The sequence below is a fragment of the Neophocaena asiaeorientalis genome, unplaced genomic scaffold, assembly GCF_003031525.2.
Source record: "Neophocaena asiaeorientalis asiaeorientalis breed wild unplaced genomic scaffold, Neophocaena_asiaeorientalis_V1.1 scaffold606, whole genome shotgun sequence".
Taxonomy (NCBI): Eukaryota; Metazoa; Chordata; class Mammalia; order Artiodactyla; family Phocoenidae; genus Neophocaena; species Neophocaena asiaeorientalis.
Window position 1 is genome coordinate 3,239,078 of NW_020173687.1, and position 26,816 is coordinate 3,265,893.

The window sequence follows — 26,816 nt, forward strand, 5'->3', positions numbered from 1 at the left end:
AGGAGGGCTTATACTTTCTGACAGTCACCTAACCTTTCCTCTTGCTTCTGTCCAGGACCCTTAATGTCTTTGTCGTCGTTGGGGCCCATGCACTGCTGCATTTTGCCCCAAACTTGAACACGGTCTCTTTTTCTTTACCCAGTACACCACCCCACCAAGGCTCAGGCAGAGTTACTGGACATAAAATTGCAAAATGGTTTGGAGTAGGAGGAATATGACAAAGGCATACGATACCGCAAAATGGAAAACAGCTGAAAACCGGATGTCAGAGGATACCGGCACGGTAAGCCAGCCTCATCCTATCACAGGAGCCCCTAACTGCTGTCTCCCCCACCCCACACACACGGGGTCCTGTTTTCCCAGGTCCCCCAGCCCCACTTCCCTGGTGTCCCATGCCCCACCTCAAATCTTCTGTCTCTGGGGCCTCCCCAAACAATTGCATTTAGGAGCCAGTGCTCAGAGGACCAGGAAGTGTAAGCTACAATAGGGAACATTGCCATCCAAGACAGTGAAAAACATTTCTAATTGGAACATGGGGGACTCACATTTATCTTATTCTTCGGAATAACGTGGCCAAGATGTCCCCATTCCAGGCAACACCCTGTATTTTGCTTCTCGTGACAAATAAACCCAACAAAGAGTTTTCTCAGGCAGTGAATTTTCCTTCCACTTCCTAATGCAGCCAGCATAGATTATGTGCAGTTTTTAAGAAGGACCATCTCCTGGTCCTGTTCCACTCTCAGAGCAGATCGCTGTGGCTCTCCACTTCCACACTGGGAGAAGTTTGGAAGACCTCGAGCCAGCCTTTTTTGGGGGGAGGCTACCGAAGAAGCTGCTAATCCCCTTGATCTTGGTCACAAGTCTGTCATCTTCTAGGTGGTTCTTCTTGGCAGATAATCAAAATGTGCTAAATTTTAAAACGAATTTCACGTTGGTGTCCAACAACTTGTGGGTTTGGTAGAACCTCTTCAGAAACCAGTAAGGGTAATTTGTTTCCTCTCTTCTGCTATTCAAACATGACTCTAAAGTCTGGCCCCAAAGTAGAGATAAAAGTCAAGTGTGTGTTATGATTTGGACCCAGAGGGATGTGGCTGGGTAAATTATGGGTCCTTGTCTTGACACATGCTATAACCTTGAAATAACCAGATTGCCAAGGCAGGAAGAGAAAACTCAAGACAATATTTTTTGGGATTAAACACAGTGAACTGTCCTGCCCTTGTCGTGGAGGAGAAGGGTTCCCCGGAGTAGGGGCCATGTTCCCATCCCGCACATAGTCAGCTTCTGGGTGGCCACAGACATTGTGCTTTCAGGGAATGAAATCGGACATCTTCTTCAGTCGCGGCTGTGCCCCCGGATGGGAGAACAGCCTACTGGGGAGTCTTCCCACATTCGGTTACAAAGTTGAAATGGTGTTGTTTTCCAACAGCTGTTACTGTGCTGCCCAACCCCTTCCTCCCTCAAGTCAGTTGGGTTTCTTAGCTTTTCAGTCACTTTCGGCAGTTCCAACAACTTTACTTGGCTTCTGAAGATTCCGTCCTGTTCTTTTTTTTTTTTAACGTCTTTATTGGAGTATAATTGCTCTACTATGGTGTGTTAGTTTCTGCTTTATAACAAAGTGAATCAGTTATACATATACACATGTTCCCATATCTCTTCCCTCTTGCATCTCCCTCCCTCCCACCCTCCCTATCCCACCCCTCCAGGCGGTCATAAAGCACGGAGCCGATATCCCTGTGCCATGCGGCTGCTTCCCACTAGCTATCTACCTTACGTTTGGTAGTGTATATGTGTCCATGCCTCTCTCTCGCTTTGTCACAGCTTACGTCCTGTTCCTTTTAAACTTTCATTTTCCTAAAGAAATCAAAGCTCACCCCACTGGGGCTGATGCTAGAACCTCTGCTCTCGCAGCTCATCTTCCTAGGACACTGCCCTGCCCCCTGGGAAGAGTTGGGAAGCCTGCCTGACCCCATTCCCCATCTTCAGCGTGCATCAGACTTTCCAGGAGGGCTTGTTAAAGTACTGACTGCTGACCCCGATTCAGTGGGTCTGGGGATGGGGCCTAGGAATTTGCATCACTAACAATTTCCCAGGTCACACTGATGCTGCTGTCCAGGGACCATGGAGAAAAGCTATGTCAGTAGTTCTAAACTAGCTCTGTGGCTTTTAGGCTTTAAGAAATATGTGAGCCCTGTAATATAAAATTTTCTAATAGCTGTGTATTTTACTACAATTCAAATGTTTTCTAATAGCCACATTTTAAGATGTAAAAGGAAATAATGAAATTAAATTTTAAATATGCTTTATTTATCCCAATATACCCAGTACGTCTCAAATATATCATTTCAACATGTGACCAGTAAAAAAGTGACTAATGAAATCTTTTCCCTTCTTTTATACTAAGTCTTCAAAAATCAAGGGTGTGTTTTGACTGCAGCACAGCTCAATCAGCTCTCACATACCAGGTGCTCAGGAACCATCTACCATCCCGTGGCTACTTTTCTGCAGTTCCAAGACCTCCCCTTGAAAACTCAGAAGCTGCTCGTGCAGAAAGCTCTCCTTGCACCCCTCCTGCCTTGAACCACTCCCCCCAGTGCCTCAGTGTGAACCCACTTTCTCTAATCTAGTGCTGGCCACACACTGGAATCCCTCGAGGAGCTTTAAAACATCCTGATGCTGGGACCCTCCCCCTCCCCATGTTCTGATTTCAGTGGTCTACGGTGCAACCTGAGCAAGGAGATCACGTTAACTCTGTCCAGGTGATTCTGAGGGAATAAAATGAGGGAATGGGCACGGTCAGAAGGATAAAATTCTGGCCAGCAAAAGCATTTTGTTTGGTTAACAGTTTTCAAAAACCAAATTTATTTCTAATTTTTTTCTTAAAAAAAAAGGAAATTTGACCTAAAATCTCAAAATTTTAGTTTCTCCTGAAAAATTAGGAGATCTGGCATCCCCAGGCCCATGTTTCCCTTTCCTGTTTGATTCTCTAATGATGGTCGATTTCCCCATTAGAATGGAAGTTCTAAGAAGGGAGAGACCCTGCCTTATTTGCTCTTATTACCCCAGAGTCAAGAATTGGCCTCTGCACATAGTAGATTCTCAATTAATTATGTTGGATGAGTGAATGAGAACAGCAAAATGTAGTGTCAGACTTCCCGAGTGTTGAGGGTTGAATTGTGTCTTCCAAAAAGATATGCTCAACTCCTAACCCCGGTACCAGTGAATGTGACCTTATTTGGTTATAGAGTCTTTGCAGGTGTGATCAAATTAAGATGAGGTTATACCAGATTGGGGTGGGTCTTAGTCCAGTAACCAGCATCCTTGTATGGGGAGGGAGATTTGGACACAGAGAAAAAGACACAGACGAGAAGGCCATGGGAAGCTGGCGACAGAGATTGGAGCAATGTGTCTACAAGCCAAGAAACACCAAGGATCGCTGACACCACCAGAAGTAAGGAGAGAGGCCTGGAGCAGATTCTCCCTCAGAGCCCCCAGAATGAACCAACCCTACAGACACCTTGGTTTTGGTTCTGGCCCCCAGAACTGTAAGAGAATACAGTCCTGTCATAGGTACCCAGTTTGTTGCAGCAGCCATAGGAAACTAACCCACAGGGGTTAACCTACTAGTTAGGAAGATTTGAAACAGGCTGATGAGGATTGCCAGCCATGGAAGTGGGATAAGCAATGTCACGAGCACAGCACACAAACCGAGTGTGCTAGCTTAACCATCTGCTTCTCTTGGCTGTCCATGAGGAGAGGATGCTATTAAAAATTAAGTAACTCTAATGTATTGGCAGAAAGACAGTTCTAGTAGCACTGCTTTACCCTTGAGGATAGCAAAGGAGTCACTAACACTGACTAAAACCTTAAAAAACTTGTGTTTCCAAGGTGGCGTGGGGGGCGGGGAGCTAATTTCCTGTTAATCCCATAAGAAATCTACGAGAAAGCAGTAGCACCGGTCAAGAATTGCTGAAAAATCGAAGACAGAGCTGGAGAGGGGAAAAGTCTTCTTTCCGTATAGGAATCTTATCTATTTATATCAAAATACGCTCAATTTCATAAGATACAAATACACTCAAGAAAATCACCTTTTTATCTTCCTTGTAACGATTATTTGTGGATCTTTATCTCAACACAGTCATCTTTACCTACTTATAACCTATGCATAGTTGTGATTTTGTATTGTGTGCTTGGCATTTAAGATGTTTCTATATGCTCATTAGTGTCTAAGAGTAAACATCTTGTACATGTAATTTCAAGTAGCCATCATGTCAATGCCCTGTGGTGTGTTTAGCCACGGATATAAGTCTCAAGGCTATAACAAAAGGCTGAAAGCCCTTTACAAGTGCAGAAAATATCCATGACATTTCCTTTTTCCATTGTGATTCTGAGTCCCCCGGAAATTCTTAGCATCTTGCCAAAGAATAAATAGCACATAGGCCTCTCAGGCATCTTACAGAACTAAAGGTCTCAGATGTAGCTTTTAGGATAATAAATGGAATATAGAATAATAAACATAAAACAAACATGTGGTTCCTGTTTTTAAGTGGAAGGATTACAGTTGGCACAGATTTAGAGCCAGAAGTCAGGGTGATTAAGGAGCGGAGCGTTACCGCACAGTCATAAATTATGGAGGAGCACTGTGAAAACGCTGCTTTTGAGGAAGCCAATTTGCTTGCACAAAAATTTAAAAATGTATGTTGGAGTCCCTGAAGCAGACGAGTTCAGTACTAGTAGCCTCACCGCATCCTTCGTCTCGTAGGGAGAGAGGGGAGAGCTGAACAGGAGTAGACGCGGGGCCCAGGCCAGCGTCTTACGAGGCCGAGTGGGACCACCGTGGTGGCTGCCGGTGAGAGGGCAGCAAGTCTGCTGGGAAGGAGGCCCAAGGAGGCACATACAGCAAAGTAAAGGAGACCGTGTGAGCTGTGAGGAAGAGGGGGGTGGGAAGATGGCTGCGTGAAGCTGCCAAGGCCCTAAGACACCCGTCTGGTAAAGCAGCCTCTGCTCTGGACTCTGGGGCCACAGAGGGAAGAGACGACCGGCTGGTGGCACAGTCAAGTCCACACCTACCGGGACTTGAATCTGGGCTGCTCTGCTTCCAGGCTCAGAGCCTGCCAGCCAGGGAACGTCTCATATGGTGCAGAGCAGGGTGACAAGGGGGCATCCCTCCAGGACTTGTGAAAGAAGAAAGGAGTCGATCTGTGCAAGGGCTCAGCCAGTCCCCTGGTGAGTCTGCCCTCCCTGGGCTTCACTGAAGCTTCTTCTCTGGGAATAAACCCCATACTTACTCAGCATGCCCAAGCAGGGCTCTGTACCTGGCAACCAGAGGCCCCTTGAGAGACCTACATTCCCATTGTAAGGGGTCATCTGCCTTGAGAGCTCCTCAGGGCTTCTTCTGCCTCTCTGCGGACTCCCTGAAATCTTTTCAGCCTTCAACAAGTAAAATCGCTATTTATCCTAGAGCAATGAGAGATTCAGCAGCAAGTCAAAGTAGACTGACTATATATATATGGTTGCCCATGCCTTATTTTACAAGTAGGGACCCTTTTAAAAATTTAATAGATTTTATTTCTTAGAGCCATTTTAGTGTTACATAAAAATAGATTGGCGAGTACAGAGTTCCTGTATACCCGCTCACCTTCCGACTCGTCCCACAGTTCCCTCTGTTATTAACATCTTGCGTTCGTGGAGTGCACTTGTTACAATCGATGAGGTAATGTACATTATTATTAACTAAAGCCCATAGTTTACATGGGGATTCACTCTTTGTTTTGTACATTCTGTGGATTTTGACAGTGTTTAGTGACATGTATCCACCCTGCTAGTATCATAGTTTCATCGACCTAAACTTCCTCTGTGCTCCGTCTATTCATCCCTTCCTCCCCTCTGAGCCCGCAGCAACCCCTGATCCTTTTACTGTCTGCATAGTTTTGCCTTTTCTAGAGTGCCATATAGTTGGAATCATACAGTCTGTAGCCTTTTCAGGTTGCCTTCTTTCACTTAGCCATGTGAACTGATGCTTCCTTCACGTCTTTACTTTTTTTTTCCCCAATAACTTTATTTATTTATTTATTTTTGGCTGTGTTGGGTCTTCGTTGCTGCGTGCAGGCTTTCTCTAGTTGCCGCGAGTAGGGGCTACTCTTTGTTGCGGCGCGTGGGCTTCTTACTATGGTGGCTTCTCTTATCGTGGAGCACAGGCTCTAGGTGCGCGGGCTTCAGTAGTTGTGGCGTGTGGACTCAGTAGTCGTGGCTCATGGGCCCTAGAGCACAGGCTCAGTAGTTGTGGTGCACGGGCTTAGTTGCTCTGCAGCATGTGGGATCTTCCCGGACCAGGGATCGAACCTGTGTCCCCTGCATTGGCAGGAGGACTCTCGACCACTGTGCCACCAGGGAAGCCCCCTCCATGTCTTTTCATTGCTGAATAACATTCCATTGGGGAATACTGTGGGTGGACCACTGTTTGTTTATCCCTCCACCTACCCAAGGGCATCTCGGTTGCTTCCAAGTTTTGATGATTATGGATAAAGCTGCTTTAAACATCTGTGTGCAGGATTTTGTGTGGACATAAGTTTTCAACTCCTTTGCATGAATACCATTGCGCAGGACTGTTGGATCATATGGTGAGAGTAAATGTAGTTTTGTAAGAAGCTGCCAAGCTGTCTTCCAAAGTGGCTGCACCACTTTGCGTTCCCACCGTCAATGAACAAGAGTTCCTGTCGCTTATCTTACTTTTTAGGTGTAAAATTAATAAAGACTTCTTATGGAATTTTAAATTCCATAAGATTTAATTTATTTATTTTAATGGCATAGTCATTAAAAACCTCTCCCTCACCCCCAACTTTCCACTCTGGTCTGATCTCACAGAAGTGATCACCTTACATCTATGTCTTTCCAAGCATTTTTACTATATGCTGTCCACCTACATAAGCTCAAAATTTATTACAGTTCTATGAAAATTAAGGATTCAATTTAAACATTTTGACCTAGCGCAAGAACAGTAATTTCTCTTCACAGTTTCTAAATCGGCCTGCACTGACATGACAGGTACATTTGTGGTACTAGAGAACTGCTCACTTGGAGGAGCAGGGTCATTGTTGGCTCCCTCTGATGTGGTCACTGAGTCCTTAGCTGTTTCCTCTGCCCTAAAGGTAAATGACTAAGACAATGGTGCCTCTTCCCTTAAAACCTTGGTCTTCAAGAGCTGGTCATTGGTGCTGATGCAGGCTCATGGTCCATCCCCCCAGATGAACCACTTGAAGAAGATGCTCTCAGAAGTGGACTTAAGATTGTTGCCTTTGCTTATATATTTTTGTATCTAATATTTTGTGTGTCCTTACAGCTTCACATAATCATTTGCAAAAAATATGGTAATGACGGGGTGTAACTGGCTTTCAGGGAAACAGAATGACCTGAGGATTCCCACTGGCATCTCAGCTTTCATTGGACACAGGAACACAGGCACACACGCACGCACACCAATTTTAGCATCTGCTCAGAGCAGAATGATGGGAGGATCTTTGCAGCAGGGATCACGTGAGAAACACTTGTTCTCTCAAGATGCTTCAGTTTGCTTACATCTTCAGCAGTTCCAGAGAATGCCCTTTCCTGCAAGCAAACATTAGGCAGTGCGAGGTGGTATTGTTATTTGTGGAAAAACAGAATCAAGGCTTTTGTTGTGGTTCAGGCAGCCTTTTTGTTTGTTTTCACGTGTAATAGCTGTTTTGTATAAGTAGGTGATGATGCGCTTCCTGAGTCTCTTGGAGGCGTGTTTTGGCTGAAGCAGAATGATGAACGTGGACATGGCCCACAATCTTTCTACTTTTGGCAGTCTTTCTGTTACGACGCACAAAGCCTTGTGCAATCATGACTCCTTAATCAATGGAGCCTTCACCACATTTGCTCCTTTGTCAATGGCAAATGTGTAGGTTATTGCCCTTCTGCTTTTTCATTCCATAAATACTTCTTCAATCCAATTCACTATGAGGTGAGTTTTGCAAGACTCCAAAATCTCTCAAGAAGCTAGCAAAGCAGAAACTTTTACACCACCACACTGTCAGATTTAGAAAGACTTCTGGTTATTTCCTTACACCCAAGCCTCTGATACACAAAATAAAAGAATCACACATTTATATCACCCAGCATTTTGTGTAAGCAGAATATAATTCGGGAAGAAAGTTTTTGATAACATGCTTTCAACAAGGAACTTGAGACCTAGGAGTCATGGCGTGGGCAAATCTCAAAAATCCCTTATTGCCAAATACAAAAATGATTGTCTGTAAACAATCATTTTGCAAGCTTTTATTGACCTGCTAGCCTCTATAGAATCAAAATATGCATATAAAGTCTGGGTTTGAAGTTTGAATGATGAGAGGAAAATGCATTTTGATTTATTGTGTTTTCACTACCATTCAGTTCAAAATATTTTCTGATTTCCAATGTGATTTCTTCTTTGACCCATACGTTATTTAGAAGTGCTTTGCTTAACTTCCAAACATTTGGGGTTGTAAATTATCTTTTTTAATGATTTCTAGCTTAATATACTCTATATGGTTGTAATTTTTTGAAATTAGTTGAGACTTGCTTTATATCCTAGCATATGATCAATTTTGGTAAACAATCAATGTGCTCTTGAAATGAATGTGTATATTGCAGTGTTGGATAGATTGTTCTATTTATGGCATCAATCACATCGAGTCAGTTAATTATGTTGTTTAAATACTTCATATCCTTACTGATTACCTGTTTTTATCTGCTTGTTCTATCTGAGAGGACTGTGTTAAAATCTCTGCTTGCCATTTTAGTTTTGTTAATCTTATCTGCTTATATTTTGAGGCTATGTTATCGGGTGCATGCAGATTTAGAATTGCTATGTCATATCTTCCTCATAGATTGAGCCTTTTATGATTTTTAAATGTCCCCATTGATGACTAGTAAGACTTCTTGCCTTAAAGTTTTGTATCTGTAGCTAGATAACTAGATGAGATTCTTTTGGATAGTCTTTGAAAATCAGTCTATCTATCTATCTATCTATCTTCAAAGACTAACCAAAAGAAGATAATATATAGAGAAGGTCATATATAGAGAGGATATATATATATATATATATATATATATATATCTCCTTTTACTTTCAACTTTTCCATATTCTTATATTTAAGGTGTATCTCCTTATAAGAAGCACATAGTTATGTTTTTGTCTGACTAGTTTTTTTTTTAATTAAAACCTTTAGTATTTTACATTTAATATACCAAGCTACAGAATAGTTCCATTACCCCTGAAATTTCTTTATGCTTCTCCTTTATAATCAAACCCTCCCCTAACCCTTATCCCCTGGAAGCCACTGATCTGTTCCCTGTCCCTACATTTTTACCTTGTTTAGAAGGTAAACTGGAATCACACAGAATGTCACTTTTTAATAAATTTATTTATCTATTTTTGGCTGCATTGGGTCTTCATTGCTGTGCACAGGCTTTCTCTAGTTGCGGTGAGCAGGGGCTTCTCATTGCGGTGGCTTCTCTTGTTGCAGGTCACGGGCTCTAGGTGTGCAGGCTTCAGTAGTTGTGGCACACAGGCTCAGTAGTTGTGGTGCATGGGCTTTGTTGCTCGGCGGCATGTGGGATCTTCCCGGACCAGGGATTGAACCCGTGTTCCCTGCGTTGGCAGGCGGATTCTTAACCACTGCACCACCAGGGAAGGGAATGTCACTTTTTAAATCTGGATTTTTCACTTGGCATAATGCATCTGGTATTCATCCATGTTGTTGCATGCAGCAAAAGTTTTTATGTTTGTTTTGTTTTGCTGATTAGTATTTCTTTTACAGATGTACCATAATTTACCGACTCATCATTTGATGGACACTTGAGTACTTCCCAATTTTGGGCAAAATTTTCACAAAGCTGCTAAAACCATACAGATTTTCATGTGAACGTAAGTTTTTATTTCTTTTGGGTAAATATCTAGGAGTGGGCTTGTTGGATCACATGAAAAGCATATGTTAACATTATCAGAAACTCCTAAACTATTTTTCAGAATGACTGAGCTATTTTGCATTCTCACTAACAATATGTAAGAATTCCAATTGCTCTGCATCTTTGTCAGGTTTTTTATTTTAGCCATTCTAATAGTTGTGTAGAGGTATCACATTGGGGTTTTAATTTGGATTTCTCTAATGACAAATGATGCAGTATTTGCCATCTGTATAGCTTCTTTGGAAAAGTGTCTGATCAAATCCTTTGCCTATTTTTAACATATGAAAATCAATTTTAAAGTTACTACATAAAACTAATTGTATTTCTATAGACCAGCTATGAATAATTGGAAATCAATATTTTTAAAACAATATCATTTACAATATCACCAGACAAATGAGGTGCTTCAGTATAAATTTAAAATACTTAGGTACAGCTCTAAAATATGTGCAGGATGTGTTTGCTCAAAACTTTTATAAAACACTGATGAAAGAAATCAAAGATGACTTAATTGAATGAAAAGATGTTGTGTATTTATGGATTGAAAGATTGACTGTTAAGATGACAGTTCTCTCAAATTTAAATTCAGTGCAAGCCTATTCAAAAGATTAGCAGAATTTTTATAGACATCCATAAGCTGATCCCAAGATTTATATGGGAAGGCAATCAACTTTTGGTTTTATTGATATTATTGATTTTGCTGTTTTCAATCTTATTGATATATGCTTTTATCTTTATTACTTCCTTTTTTCTGTTTAAGATTAATTTGCTCCTTTTTTTAAGTTTCTTAAGAAACTAATGGTAGAAGCTGAAATTATTGATTTGAGACCTTCTAAAAGGAAAGACTTCTCAACTGCATGTTTGAGATGAATTGACCTTCCTTATTCAAGTAACAGCAGTGACCGTTTAAGAACCCACTGTATGTCAATGGCTGTCATAGTTACTTTATTTATTTATTTACTTATTTATTGGCCACACCACATGGCTTTCAGGATCTTAGTTCCCTGACCAAGGATCGAACCAAGGCCCACGGCAGTGAAAGCGCCGAGTCCTAACCACTGGAGCACCAGGGAATTCCCAGTCCTCGTTACTTTAAATGTTCACTTTCCCAAAAGCTTTTAAGTGTCTGCTCTCTGTGATGTTTCACCAATATTCATTAGTGTGTTCACTTCTCATCAGAAGACTGATAGGATGTAGGAACTGAGCCTTATAATAACTTGCCTATGTTGACGCAAGTGGAGAAATTGAGATTTGAACCTAATAATAACGAATGAAGTATTTTTTCAAGTCAGTGCATTGATTTGTTCTACAGATGCTGGTTGAGCACCTGGTCTGTGCCAGCACTGTGCTCAGTCCCTGGGGCCACAGGGTGAATGAGAGCCTGTGATCCCTGCCCTCAGGAACTTTCAGTCTATGGAGGATACAGATGCAGGACACAATTACGCCAATAGGTATGGGGTTAGTGTCATCGAATCAATGGTTTGTACAACATTAACGTGGTTCTCTGCTTCCTAGGTTTACTTTGATGTTGTGAATCGCTTAACAGGACAAATTGTAGATAAATCCTTGATTTTCAACATCAGGATCAGCGATGTGGACGATCTTGCACCCCAGTTCCCTGAGAAGGAATTTAACGTGAGTGTGAAGGAGAACCACACTGCAGGTATGCACGGCGGGGCCTCGGGGCTTCCGGTCCTCTCTGTTCCATGAAGGTTTTCCTGCTTGCATAGTGACAGGGCACTTGGTCCTAGCTGTCTTCAGGGAGACTTTTCCCTGTTCACATCCCAAAGGTTGCAGGGTGTGGATTAGAGCAAAATGCTTTGAGGTCTGCAAGCCTCATTTTGTATTGGCAATGAAATGATGTGAAAATTGTCAGTTGGAAGAGCTGATACATAAATATCAATCTAAAATAAAGCCAAATGAATGAGGGAAGAAGAAGCAGAGGTGGGTGGTAGGATCCTAAATATCTCTGCAAATTTCTCATCTGTAAAGTGGCAGCAAGATGGCATCTAAAATTTCTATGAATCTGTGAGTCTTTAAATCCAAACCACCCTCACTAAAACGTGCATCTATTTTAATAACACAAAAGCATTATTTATTTTGCAAAACTGTCTCTAGGAAATTTGGAAAATTCCAAGAAACAAAAAGATTGAAACGGAAAGCATCTCTAATACTACCAATTAGAGGTAAGTACAACTAATGTTTTAGTTTATATTCTTTCAGTATTTTTCTTTGCATTTTGTATGTGTGTATGTATATACCCATGGTATGTTATATTTATATATGTGTATATATTCACAGATTTATACATATAATTACAAATGTGTATTCGTATATCTACATGCTTTTTTTCATCCTTATGGTAGTACAAAATGTATATATGTATATATCGAATATTTATAAATATATGGGCATGCTTTTTTATATGTGCATATTTATGAATTTTCTCTTTAAAAATGCAATTTTGCTGTTTGTAACCTAACAGTGCTCTCCTACAGCATTCTGTTGCGTCATATTTTATGTTATGGTGTGCTTTAAGGTTTTTAGCCAGCCTTTTTGCCACCTTCTGCTATTTTTATAAAACATGCTTCAGTGAACATATCTGAGCTAAATGTGTGCGCCATTCAAGTATTTACCAAGCACAGATTCAGACAGGTAGAATTGTTGGTTCAAACTGCACACACAACTTAAGTGTTGCAATTTCTCCGTCTCCCAGCAACATACGAGAGGGCTCAGTGTTCATTTCTGATTATTAAGTGCTTGAACACACGATAGCTTTCTTGGCCGTTTTTATTTCTTTTATCAGTTGCGTGTTCTTTTCTTTGTCCATTTCTGCTGGTGTGATTGTCACTTTTCTACATATATATTAACAATGTCTATGTCTCTGTCTACCAATATGTATTTCAAATATGTTTTCCTGGTTTATCATTTCCTTTTAAATTTCGCTTATAGTTTTTTGGCCACACTTTAAAAAATCGATGTACCAGTTTTGTCCTTTAAGCCTGCTACATTTGCAGTCATGATTAGAAAGTGCTCCTTGACCTTATGACTATTTATCCCTCTTTATTTTGTCCGGTATGTCTACAGCTTGACTTTGTACTTAATCCACTCTGGCGTGTGCCTCAATGCCATTTAGCAAAGACTCATGCTCCTACTGGTTTGATAGGCTGCCTTTGGCCGACAGTAACAATTTAAAACATTCTTTCCAAGTCAACCTATTTTTGAGATGTTAACAGTGGATTTGGATCAAGAAAATACTCCAAATTCTCATGTCCTTTACTTCCTTGTTTCCAAAACACCGTTACTGAGAGAACGTGCCTTCTGGATTGACCGTATTAGTGGAGAAATACGACCGTCAGGATGCTTAGATTATGAGGTTATACGCACTTTATTGTTTTGGAAAAATGAAATGGGTTCTCGCTCTCTGAGCCCCAGACTTAGGGTTTATGTTTGCAGTGAGAAACCCTCTGTGGCTAGACTGGCTACTGAAATTGCTAAAATGGAATGTTTCTGTATTAACATTCCCCTTTCCTGTGTCTGAAGGGCTTGACTTTCCTTTTCCTCTCCACTTAGACTGCTCCTCGGCTTGCATTACTAATCAGAGCGGAGGACTGTAGAGGACCACCGTTGTCATCCACGGCCATGGTTCACATACGTGTGCGAGACGGCTACAACCACATGCCACGTTCAGCCGAGACTGAGTAAGGCGCCTGCGCGGCCTCGGCTTCTAAGTCCCCACACAGATGGCCTCCACGTCCTAGGCTTGGTTTTGCTGAGGGAATTCCCCATATCACCCAAGATGTGTGCAATGCTCCAAAATAACGTAAATTAGAATCAAGATGTCAACTATATTGATAGAGAACCAGTTAATAACAGTCTCGTGAGCTTGCATTTTTACTATTTTGTGCCAGAAACTGTGTTCAGAGCATTTACATGGATCCTTAGGTTCTTACTGGTTGGAGCTGCTGCGTGATTTCCGTTCTGCAGGTAAGAGAACCGAGGCTCGGGGAGGACGGAGGATCCCTGCTCCATCCACGTCAGGGGTTCTCAGTTTCCACACTGTTGACATTTGGGGCTGGAGGAAGGGTACGGGGGAGGGTAGGGGAGGCTGCCCAGTGAATTGTAGGATGCTGAGCAGCCTCCCTGACCTCTACCCACTAGATGCCAGTAGCACCCCCAGTTGTGACAACTGAAAATATCCGCAGACCTTGCAGAACTGGCCCTGGGTGAGAAGTCTGGGCCTGAGCTTTGCACACAATGTTCAGAGCTCTGAAATAGGAAAGATGTGTAGGTGGGTTTGGGCCTGGCTTTTTCCAGCTCACCTGATTTATATATATTGGGTTCCACACAGGATTTCACATGCTACTAGGTCCTCAGGCTTGAAGAAAGCGTTGGCACCCACTGTTCCCATCAGTTTGGAAACACCATACCACTTAAAATACGGAAGATTGCTAAGAGAGAAAATAAAAACCCATCATGATCTACCTTCAATTTCTTAATTTTTCATTCTTCCATATGAACTTTTAAAAGGAAAATGTCCATTGTATTTGTGTCCTTCTCCTGACCTCTTTCAAGGAGGCCTTTCCTGATGACCTGGTTAAATTCCCAACCTGACCCCTGCAACATACACACACTCAGTTCTCAGGTCCCTGGTGATGGGATTTTTGCTGTCTTGTTCACAGCACCTAAACCAGGATCTGGTACACAGTAGCCTTTGTTGAATAAATAAATGCTACAATTATTTTTTTAAACTGTCATTTAAAAAAATTAATTGTATAGACCAAAGTTGAAATGTTTTCAATGAAAGCATCTCACCTAACAGTATATAATAACTGAAACATATTTATTATGTTTGAGTCTTGTTTCAAAATCCTTCTCTGGCTTAGTAAAAAGCTGTGCTCCCAAAAGTAGGGCTGGAGAAAATATACGCTGTTATTTTGATGTGCTCATCTAGAGAAATTATCTTGTCACCAAAAGTGTTGAATAAGGAGCTATTTGAAAGATCTGTTATATGTTAGAAAAATGATCGTCTTAATTGAAATAATCATAAGAGCTCTATTCTAGGAGAAGAGTTAGATTTTTTTAGGCAGCATAAACTAAGGTATGTATTATTATTTTAAAACTTCTTTAAAAAGTAGTGCATCACGTTGAATTGAAGGGTACTTTTAAAGTTACTCAGCTAGTTATTCAGACACCAAGTCACAGGGACCAGGGAGGACATGTTTGTTACTGATGCTCGTTCTGCTGTAACAGGCAGTTTCAGATCCTTAGGGGTCAAGTTCAATCTCAAGACAAATATCCAGGTTGTTGTCTCCAAGGCCTATGTTTTCTTTCTTCTTTCTTTTTTTTCTTTTTCAATTGCATTTCTTTTTCTCCATGACATGACACTGAAATAATGATTGCTGCTGTCAGTATAACATTTAGATAGCGGATGGCCGAGCCAGCCAGGGCGTGTTATGTCTTGAGGTCCAAGATGGTGATTCGCCATTTACGTCAGCACGGAGAGTGAAGTTCAATATATTAAATGGCAATGAAGGGGGACATTTTGACATTTTGACTGATCCTGAGACCAACGAAGGGATTTTAAATGTAATCAAGGTAAATGCATCCCCGCAGGTAGCTGTAGATGTTGAGGCCCTTTCTGTAGGATTCCTGACAATGAAATAGGCGCCAACAGTGGTGATGATCCGTGTGTTCCGACCCCCATGGCCAGTGAGGAAGGCAGAGCTGCACAGTGATTTCTGCCATGGACCCTCAGCCCTTTTGCCTCCATGGCTCCTCCCACCAAAATTATACATATCAATATTAAAGTTTTTTTTAAATTCTTTAATAATTTATTTTTGGCTGCGCTTGGTCTTCATTGCTGTGTGCAGGCTTTCTCTAGTTGTGGTGAGCAGGGGCTACCCTTCGTTGCTGTACGTGGCCTTCTCATTGCGGCAGCTTCTCTTGTTGCAGAGCATGGGCTCTAGGCGCGGACTGCAGTAGTTGTGGCATGCAGGCTCAGTAGTTGTGCCCTGCGGGCTCTAGAGCACAGGCTCAGTAGTTGTGGTGCACAGGCTTAGTTGTTCCACGGCATGTGGGATCTTCCCGGACCAGGGCTCAAATGCATGTCCCCTGCATTGGCAGGCGGACTCCTAACCACTGTACCACCAGGGAAGTCCCTTAAAGATTATTTTTGATATGACTAATTACTCCAACATTAAATTTTTTTGTTTTAGACAAAATATAATAGATTTATATAGTCCCTAACATTTTTTTCTCCTGTTGTGATAAAAGCACTTAAAATATTTTCTCTAACCCTATGAGTTCATTGTTTTTCCTCCTGGGTTTGAAAGAAATTAGAACATTTGCACGGACCCGTAAAAATATTGTGGGCTCCTGGCAGTTTGCCTGCTGTGACTAGTGGAGAGTTGGCCCTGCAGTAAAGTATTATTGTCTCATTTACTGATAAGGAAACCGAAGCCCAGAGAGGTTGGGTTGTTTTCAGGAAGTCACACAGCTGGAATAGCGGTTCAAACTGAGGCAGTCTGACTCCAGTGCCTTTAGTCTTAATTGCTCTCAGTAGACCCTAGAACGATCAGTGCCTCTGGTGCAGTGCAGGTGAGTCAACCTGGGGGTCAGGTTCAAAGGCAGACCCGAGTTAGTAGGTCTGGGGTGGGGCCCGTTTCTGCCTGTCAGTGTAACAGGCTCCCAGGTGATGCCGACGGGCCACATCCACACTGTGAATAGCAAGGCTCTGTGGATTCTCTACACCAGCCTGGGGCTGAATTCAGCCTGGGGCTGAATTTCCCAAATATTCCGAGTCTTTCAATCCTTTTAAATCACTGACCACTTTGTACCCTGAATAGCTATGATCATTAATATCTATATTTCCCTAAGCTCCCCTAATTTTTTTGCAGTAGAGTTGTCACATTAATGCTTTATTAGGTTATGGTTTTCGTTGCATTTTTCATTACCCTCTGATGGATGGTGGCTCTTTTCAACCAGGAGCGGGGAGGGGAAGAAAAGAACTCCATAAGTGATCTGAAAATGGGCTGATGACTGTCTTTTGATCGTTATCAAAGACGATGTAAATAATAAATGAAGCACAAAAGCCACAGGCGCTGGGTTGACAGTGACACGCGTGCTGAGCAGGCTTCATCTGGCCGCCTTTGGACTGTGAGACTCAGCCAGTACGGAGCCTGGTCGTGGCCGTGGAGAACAAGGAGCCGCTCTTCTCCTGCGAAGGGGGGCGGCTGCAGAGGCCCCGCAGGCTGCGACCAGCACCACCGCGAGTGTGCGGGTGGCCAGCGTCAACGACCCGGCCGCCTTCCTCCCCGGGACCTTCATCGTCAGTGAAGGCGTCGGCGCTGGGCCTGGGTCTCAGGTGGGAATTTTTAATGCTACTGATCCGGACAGAACTGCCAGCCTTATAAGGTGGGGAGACAGGAGCGGGACGGGAGGCGGGTTATGCAGAATTAGCCACATGCCCCAGAGGATCCCTGTTGGAAATTAGCTCCTTTCATGTGCTCCTGAGGACGACTCCATTCCAGTTATGAGAATACCAGAAGCCACCCAGAACACACTTCCCCAGGTTCAATGCCTTCTTGTTTCTATAGCGGTCTCTGACCCCCAAAGGTGGAATCCACTTGTCCGTTTCCTTTGCATTTAGCACAAAATTCTTTCACAGTTGTTTCTTGTATTAAAAGAATTTGTTATGTATTTCTAGTTCCCCTTTACCAAAGGTTGTAAACTGGCAGCCCTCTGGCTTCTGGGCGACAGAAGTGTTTTCTTTTTCATTGTGGTAAGATGTATGTAAAGTTTACCGCGATCAGCATTTTCAGGAGTACATTCCTATTGTACTTCACAGTGTACCCTCGCCACTGTCCATCTACAAACTCTTTCCATCCGTCTCTTTTCATCTTCCTAGCCTAAAACTCTGCCCCCAGGAAGCAATAACTTCCCGTTCCCCCCACCCCCAGGACCTGGCACTACATTCAACTTTCTGTCTCTATGAATGTGACTGCTCTAATTATGTCATATAAATGGGATCACACAGGATTTGTCCTTTTGTGACTGGCATATTTCACTTAGCATAACGTCCTCAAGTTTTACCCATGTTCTAGCGTGTGCCCCAGCATTTCCTTCCTTTTAAAGCTGAGTGATATTCCATTCTATGTATATACCACACTTTATCTATTCATCCCTTGATGGACACTTGGGTTGCTTAGTGTTTTGTTTTTAAAAACACAGTTTCGATGATCCCCAGGAAGGTGGCAGAGTGGGAGGCACAGGAATCTCTCTCCCCATCCAGACAGTCGTGCTGGCAGAATCTGTCTGATGTACCTATTTTGGACCTCAGGAATCTGTTGAAGGCTTGCACCTTCCAGGGGAAGGCAGACCGTAAACTGTGGTTAATTTTGGTCCATTTCAACTCTTAGCACAGTACCTTCCCCAGCGGCTACCCTTCCCCACCTCCAGCCCCACGGAAGGCAGCTGTGCACGTGTCTCTGGAATCGCGCACACTGCTTGTGGGAGCCGGGGTGGGCAAAAAATTAACAGAAGTTAATTCCCTTCTTATCAGTAATTACTTTATATATAGAAAGATTAAACTCTCCAATCAAAGGACAGAGATTGGTAGAATGGATAAAAACACATGATCTGACTCTATGTTGTCTTCAAGAGGCTTTCTTGAGATCCAAAGACACAAACAGGTAACCTAACACCATATACAAAAGTTAACTCAAAATGGATCAAGGACCTAAATGTAAGTCCTAAAATAAGACAACTCTTAGAAGAAAACATAGGACAAAAGCTTCACAACACTGAATTTGGCAACGATTTCTTGGATATGACACCAACGGCATGGATAACAAAGATAGTCAAATCAGACTTCATGAAAATGGAAACATTTTGTGCACCAAAAGACACTATCCACAGAGTACAAAGCCAGAATGGGAGAAAATATTGGCAAGTCGTATATCCGATAGGGGATTAATATCCAGATAATACAGAGAACTTCTAAAACTCAACAAGAATAAGAACCAAAAAAACCCCCCATGATTCAAAAATGGGCAAAAAACTTGAATAGACATGTCTCCAAAGAAGATATACAAGTGGCCAATAAGCACATGGAAGATGCTCAACATCACTGATCACCAGGGAAATGCAAATCAAAACTACAGTGAGATACCACCTCACACCCAGGAGAATGGCTACCGCAAGAAAAACAGAAAACAACTGTTGGGGAGAGTGTGGTAATTGATACCCTCGTGTACCACTGATGAGAATGTACAATGGTACAGCCTCTGTGAAAAACAGTATGGCAGTTCCTCAAAAATCAAAAATAGAATTATCGTATGATCCAGCAATTCCACTTCTGGGTATGTACCCAAAAGAACGGAAAACAGGGTCTCAAAGAGTTACTTGTACACCCACACTGACAGCAGCATTATTCACAGTAGTTAAACGTGGAAGCAGCCCAAGGGTCCACTGATGGATGAATGGTCAAGCAAAGTGTTCTCTATACGTGCAATGGAGTATATTCAGCCTTAAAAAGGAAGGGAATTCTGCAACATGCTACAATACGGATGAACCTTAAGGATATTGTGCTAAGTGAAATGTGCCCACCACAGAAAGACAAATTCTATGTGATTCCACTTACGGGAGGTACTTAGAGTAGTCAAAAGTCATAAAGACAGAAAATATAATGCCAATTTCTAGGGGCTGGCGGGAGGGGAATGGAGAGTTATTGTTTAATAGGTACAGAGCTTCAGTTTTACAAGATTAAAAGAGCTATGGGAATGGGTGGTGGTGATGGTTGTACAGCAATGTGAAATATTTAATACCACTGAAATGCACACTTAAAAATGGTTAAGGTGGTAAATTTTATGTTACGTGTATTTTACTGTAATAAAAAAGAAAAAAATAATAAAGCTGCCATCATTTAAAAATCAAGAGATTAAGCTAACAACCCAAATTATCTGGTTGTTCTTGAAAAAGAGGAAGGTTCGGCATCACTGGGTCTGTGTCCCACGAGGTCACGATCATCTGGGGCATAGAGAGGGTCCTGCATCATGTCCCTTCCACCTCTCACTCAGCGGTTGGCTCCAATCCCCATCCGAGCAGTTCGCTCATTTCTGCCACCTGCTCGGACCGTCGCGGGCACGAGAGTTTGAGATTCTTCCTTAGAGCAATGCTTCTCAACCATTGAGAAGGACCATATTTTGCTTCTTTTAATTTCCAATTCACTGTGGAGTAATAATTTTATAAAATATTAAAAAATAAATTACAAAAAATGATTATGTGCTTGGGGGTCACAGTAATGCCACTGACTATAAAAATTCCCCAACACTTGCTCTCAGTTTCTGCTATTGTCTCATTGTGGGCAGCTAACCAAGAGCTCCAGACCAGCACAGGTCCACGCAGGTGCATGCTGAGTTAGAATAAGAATCACCTGGAGGGCCTGTTAAAATGCCCATTGCTGGGCCTCACCCTTGTGGTTTCTGATTATGAGGTCTGGCATGGGGACTGAGATTTGCATTTCTAGCAAGTTCCAAGGTGATGCTGAAGCTGCTGGTCCCTGGACCTTGCTTTGGGAACACCCATGTAGAGCCTGTATCTGATTCAGTGCTGTATTCCCATCCCCACAGTATGGTTGGTCGCTTTAAAAACCATGACCTGTCAAATGTCAGAGAGATTGTTACTGACCTTTTCCAAAGCCTTTACACAGCATGAAAGAGAAGGCACGGAAACTCCCTTTCTCTGGCCCTTTGGTGGAGCTGCACCTTTTCTGTTTGCCTGTGGGTACAGGCCTTTCCTTCTGCGGGTCCCTCAGGAGGAACAATAGCCATGCTTGGCATTCCGGCTTGGTTCCAATGGCTGCCTTTTTCTTTTTTTTTTTAAAAAGCGTTTTTATTTTTTTATAAACTTATTTTATTTATTTATTTTTGGCTGTGTTGAGTCTTCCTTGCTGCGCGCAGGCTTTCTCTAGTTGTGGCGAGCGGGGCTACTCTTCGTTGCGGTGCTCGGGCTTCTCATTGTGGTGGCTTCTCTTGTTGCAGAGCACGGGCTCTAGGTGCACGGGCTTCAGTAGTTGTGGTGAGCGGACTCAGTAGTTGTGGTGAGTGGACTCAGTAGTTGTGGTGAGTGGGCTTAGTTGCTCTGCAGCACGTGGGATCTTCCCGGACCGGGGCACAAACCCGTGTCCACTGCGTCAGCAGGCGGACTCTCAACCACTGTGCCACCAGGGAAGCCCCCGGATGGCTGCCTTCTGATTCCATCAGGTCTTGGGGAATTCCGGAAGGCTAGGTGTGCCCGCCCATTAAAATGGCATCAGGTGTGCACAGGTGAGGGAGGATGTAGACGACCACGTTGCCTGACTGGATTAGCCATGTTTGAATCCTTTGGGCTCCAGGGTAATAAAGAAAGTCCTGTGCTTCTCTGCAAGGGCAGGCTGGTTTTAACAGTAAGCCACCAGCACCTGTAGGCAACTGAAGCTGGCTCTTTTCCAGGACGAAATGTTTTCCCTAAGGTGGACAGAGTTACGTGCAGCCCGACAAGGACAGGGCTCTTCCTGCTCAGTGAATACCGATTTAACACTGTAGTCTGGCCTCAGATCCCTGGGCCTTCGTCAGATTCGTGAACACTCCTGACTTCCTAAATTCACGATAGGAATTGTGTCTGCTGTGATACATTTGGATTTGTCTCTCTTGATGTAACGTGTTAATTTTAAAAATTGCATGTGTTTTCTTCTACAAGATACGAACTGGCTTATGAGCCGGCAGATTGGGTCAGTGTAGATGAGCTCTCAGGGGCAGTACTCACCAGGAAGCAAGTTGACCGCGAATCCCCTCAAGTGAATGAAAGCTTTTACATGATCATCGCTCATACTTGTTGATGATGGTAAGGGTTGACCCAAAATTGTCAGGGGGGTGGGGATGTGTTTTCTTGCTTCTTGAGGGAAAATGACATGGTTGAATGTCTTCAGAACACTGGGAAAAATATAAAATAAACCTTTTTATCACTGTGAATCCATACTGGTGATTATTTTTGATGATAATTCTTGAAACAGCAAACTAAGGGGCTCTGCCATGGAAAGCGGGGCAGCATTCGTTCAGAGATGATGAACCTGATTAGGGCACTGCCACTGTCCCAGCATCTTTTTCATCTGTTCATAAGACAACTCTCTAGCTCTTTGTCAAAGCCAACTGCATATGATAAACATTAGCACAGTTTCCCTGTACTTGGACCAGCTTCTAAGCTCATGTAAATGTGACCGTACAGGACAAATTTGTTATAAACCAGGATGCCTGGTCTCATGAGCATGTTTTAACACTTTTCTCTATAATCTCCCAAGGCTGGATTTCTAAACCTACCAAAGCATAAAGCTGAATAAATAAAAAATTTCAAATAACTTTAGTGATTGTATTTAAGAAAAATCTGTAAAAACCCAGGTTCCCGGGGCTATATGGTTGTATATCCCATTTGTATAATTAACAGTAGAATGTTGGTTAGGGAGATATCAAATCTGTGTTCCTAATTGGTGTTAGGTGAGGAGGGCTCCATGATTCTGTTATGGATGGTTTCACGAATGGCACTTTTTTCAGTGGAATGGCTTTAAAAAATTAAGCTTTTATTTTGAGATAATTGTAGACTAACATACAGTTTTTAGAAATAACGTAGTGGTACCCTGAGTTCCCGTTGCCCAGTGTCCCCCAGTGGTACCACCTTGCGAAACCCTAGTGCAGGATCACGACCAGGACTACAAGATGCAGCACCAGTCCGGGTGCAGACATTTTCATCACCACGTCACACCCATCCCCCCCTCCCTGCCCCCCCACACCAGGGAAGCCCGTGACTGATGTTTTGATCTACTCGATGATTCTACATTCTACCTCTTTCTACAAATGATGTGAAGGGGCAAGTGGTTTTCTTTCTTTCTTTGTTTTTAAATTTTATTTATTTATTTATTTATTTATTTATTTTTGGCTGCGTTTGGTCTTCGTTTCTGTGCGAGGGCTTTCTCTAGTTGTGGCGAGCGGAGGCCACTCTTGATCGCGGTGCGCGGGCCTCTCACTGTCGCGGCCTCTCTTGTTGTGGAGCACAAGCTCCAGACGCACAGGCTCAGTAGTTGTGGCTCACGGGTCTAGTTGCTCCGCGGCATGTGGGATCTTCGCAGACCAGGGCTCGAACCCATGTCCCCTGCATTGGCAGGCAGATTCTCAACCACTGTGCCACCAGGGAAACCAAAGTGTTTTGTTAACTTATCCTGCCCAGATATTCTGAATTTTCAAAAAAGCAGGAAAACAGATTGAGCCCCTGCAGTAAAGCTTATGACTTCGAAAGGGAAACGGCTTCAGTGTGTCCGTAGAGTGGTTCTTTTCCCAGAGGCTGAGAATGCTAATTTCCCAGGGGTCTGTGTGCATGGAGCAGCCTCTTTAGTTAATCAGCAACCCTCTTGGAATCCCCCTGCCACAGGTGTCCCGCCACGGACGGGGACGGGGCCCATGCTGCTCTTCCTGTCAGACACCAACGACGACACGCCCACCCTCTACCCACGGTCTCGATACCTGGAGGTCTGGAGTCTGCAGGAGGCAGGCCCCGCCCCATCGAGGTGGAGGACGGGGCCCAGGAGCCCTACTCCCACCCGTTCACCTTCAGATTGGACAATACGTGGGCAAACACAGAAGACAAATGGAGACTGGCGGAAAATCATGGTGAGTATTCACATTGGTCGGGGATAAAGGATGGAAAAAGACAGAAACCTGACTTCCACAGACTTAAGCAAAAGAGGAATGTGTAAGCTTTGTAACCGAGAAAGAGGCTAAGTGAGCCTGTGTCCCAGCAGAGCTGGGGGCCCCGAGGACTTCCTGGAGAAGGCAGCTCTGGACCTTGGCCCTGCCTTTCTCTGGGCCTTTCATCTTAAGGCAGGCTCTCCTCTTGAGGTGGCAGGGTAGCAGCTGGGAGTCCCTGGGACTCATCCTGGCACCTAGCAAGAAGGTGTACCTCACTGCAAGGCTTGAGTTACCTGTCCTGCTCAGCATCGTGGGTGGGGAGGGCAGAAGTGCTGATTGGCTGGTTCTGAGCCCACATCTGGATCTGGCTGGGATCTGGGCTTAGCCTCTCTTGACCCACACAGGCTGAGAGTTCAGGAAGTGTGGGCTCCCCCAAAGGAAAATTGGGGTGCTTTTACCAGGAGGAACCACCGGCATCCAGTGTCAACATCCTATTTTGTGCTTCTATTAACTGGTCTCTAGGATGTAACCTGTTTTTTAGTTGAAACTGTGAGTCCATGTTTATATTTCCCAGACCCAGAGTGTGCTGTAAAGCATTGAAACGTACCCCAAAAGAGGTCTGGTCTTCCGGGAGGTGATCTCCAAGCCCTCGGAATATCCTGCCTGATAAAAGTGTCTCTGCTTACCTAGGGGAGGGGATCTTGTGTCCATCAATAGGAACAATGTGATTTAGGGTGTGGCCTTTGGGTCATGTACGCGTGTGGGTGTCAGTTAATCAGCCATGTGGGTGGCTAACCAGTTTTACAAGACCAAGTTCTGATAAAGACTGTGGACACAGGGCTCGGTGAGCTTCCCTGGTTGGCAATATTCCATGCATCTTGTCACTCATGGATGCCGGGAGGTGACGTGGTCCTGACTCCATGGGCAGGAGAATTGGAAATTCTGCACTTGATACTTTCCTAAACTCTACCCCGTGTACTTCCTCCCTTGACTGATTTGAATCCATATCCTTTCAGTGTAATAAACCCTAACCCTGCGTATACAGTTTTCAGCCAGTCCTGAGTCCTTCTAGAGAATTATCAACCTGAGGGTGGTCTTGGGAACCCCTGAACTTGCAGCTGGTGTCCGAGTGAGGGTCGCTCTGGCGACCCTAACTTCATACAGAGCTTTGGCACATGGGAGGCACCTAGGAAATACCCACCGAGCAGCTGAACAAATGCACAAGTCAGTGCAGCTAAGGTCCCTCTCCCTCTGCAGGTCGCTCAGTGGAACTTACGCTGAGGAGCCTCCCACGTGGTGACTACTTGGTGCCGCTTTTCATCGGAGACAAACAGGGACTTTCCCAGAAGCAGACTGTCCATGTGAAGGTCTGTTCCTGTCCTGGTGGATTCACATGTGCAGAGCCCTCCGTCGGGAGACGGGCTCCTCCAGGGGCTCCTGGCCTCCCTCTGTGCAGCGTTCATAGCTCTGGCAGGTCAGCAGATACAGGAGCTACCCTGGGAATGCGGCTCCTCTCCCCAGCCAAGGGGATGAGTCATCGGGGGTGGGGAGCAGATGATGGCCGAGGTCAGCGTGATGCCTTTGAGAATAACCCCTAGGCTCGTCAGAGTCCCAGACTCGGAGCAGAGGTTGCCGCCCTGGTCAGAAATGCTGCCTGCCTGGCAGAGGCAGCTTCTACATAGTACACAGCAACTTACAGCCATGGAACCTATAGATGGACACTGTCTAAGGGTGACTGTGTGGTTTATAATAGCTGAGGGCAGCAATGAACACAAGCTCCCAGGGTTGGCAAAGGCTAACGAGGAAGCTCAGTTTTCAAGGAAATAATAAAACATTACTGCTCACATGGTATTAATCAGTTCAACAGATCTGGCACCTGCCTGCGCCCCAAGCTGTGCTAAGTGCTGTGGCTACAAAGGTGCTGACGGTGCACTTGACCCCTGAGTTCACGGCTGAGATACAAGTTAGCAGCACGGGATCCTGTCGGAACCTCTGATCTAGATGAGCTTGTGCACCTCGTTTCCGCCTTTCTCTCATCACAGCCGCTCTGCTTTTCCTGCTGAGATGCTATTTTGTGTCTGAAGCCAGAGGCAGGGCTGCTCTATCCCGCGTGAGGAAGGCATCCAGACCCTGATCATGTGGAACGACGGGAGTGGAGCTGCCCCGTCCAGGCAGTGAACTCAGTGCTTGTGTTTCATGTCGATGCGAGTTAGGCATGGCCGTACTGTTCTCACTCACTGTTCTTTCTCATTTCACCATCTCACCATATTTGAGTAGCAAATGGGAAAGAAAGTCCTGTGAAAAATGTCCAACCCCACTAAACTGATTTCTTATTTTAGGGCATTGGTTCTCAACTGGGGGTGATTTTGCACCCCCGCCATTGCCCCCTGCCCCCAGGGGACAGTGGGCAGTGTGGAGGCATTTTGGTGGTCACAACTCAATTGGGAGTGCAGTGGGGGGATGAGGCTTTTGGCGTCTGGCGGGTAGAAGCCGGGGAGGCTGCTGAACATCCTACCGGACACAGGACAGTCCCCACAACAGAGAAGTCACTGGCCCGAGTGTCAGCAGTGCCAAGGCTGAGAAACCTTGTTTAGGAAAAATGACTTTTGCCAGGTGGAGTTTCTCTAAATGGAAAACATGCTATGCTCCCTAATTAAGTGCGCCCACACTGGCTTCTTGGCCGTGGTGTGGGGTGAAGTAAGGCAGAACCCACTCATGCAGCGTCTCCAGCAGAGGTGGAGCAGAGAGCCTACTGGCCCTGCAGGGACAACCCTGGGCCTTTGTCACGGTGGGCGAGTCATTTCTGCGCATCCTCAGCTGTGAGCGAGGGAGGATGAAACCAGCCTCACAAGTTGGTTATGGGTCAAGGAAGACGAAGCCCATGACAGCACCTCACAAGCCTCCAACACAAGGTGGAATCAGCCAGCGACTGCTGGGTTTTCACACCTGCCGCCTCTGATCCTGGCCCTGCCTTGGCTCCATCGCCCTCGTTAGCAGCTGGGCTGTGAGACACAAGCGCTGTGAGCGCTCCTGTCTGTCTTCACTTCACTCTGAGCTAAGGCTGCTTGATCCAAAAGACGAAAGCCAAGAAATGTCAAAAGGGAACACTGTCTTTCACGCAGAAGATCCAGTTGC

At 44.2% G+C, this 26,816-nt stretch overlaps 1 protein-coding gene across 1 annotated transcript in view; it reads left to right on the top strand.

The window, feature by feature from the left end:
- The first annotated feature begins 262 nt into the window (after positions 1-262).
- CDH26 (cadherin 26) overlaps positions 263-26,816 on the top strand; it is a 38,451-nt gene continuing 11,897 nt past the window's right edge. The window contains 16 exon segments of the mRNA XM_024750180.1: positions 263-283; positions 11,482-11,633; positions 13,177-13,342; positions 13,540-13,674; positions 15,379-15,563; positions 17,114-17,214; positions 17,217-17,382; positions 21,706-21,838; positions 21,840-21,849; positions 23,425-23,523; positions 23,526-23,663; positions 24,939-25,098; positions 25,100-25,155; positions 25,724-25,762; positions 25,765-25,833; positions 26,079-26,164. Coding sequence (XP_024605948.1) covers positions 263-283; positions 11,482-11,633; positions 13,177-13,342; positions 13,540-13,674; positions 15,379-15,563; positions 17,114-17,214; positions 17,217-17,382; positions 21,706-21,838; positions 21,840-21,849; positions 23,425-23,523; positions 23,526-23,663; positions 24,939-25,098; positions 25,100-25,155; positions 25,724-25,762; positions 25,765-25,833; positions 26,079-26,164 — 1,716 coding nt within the window.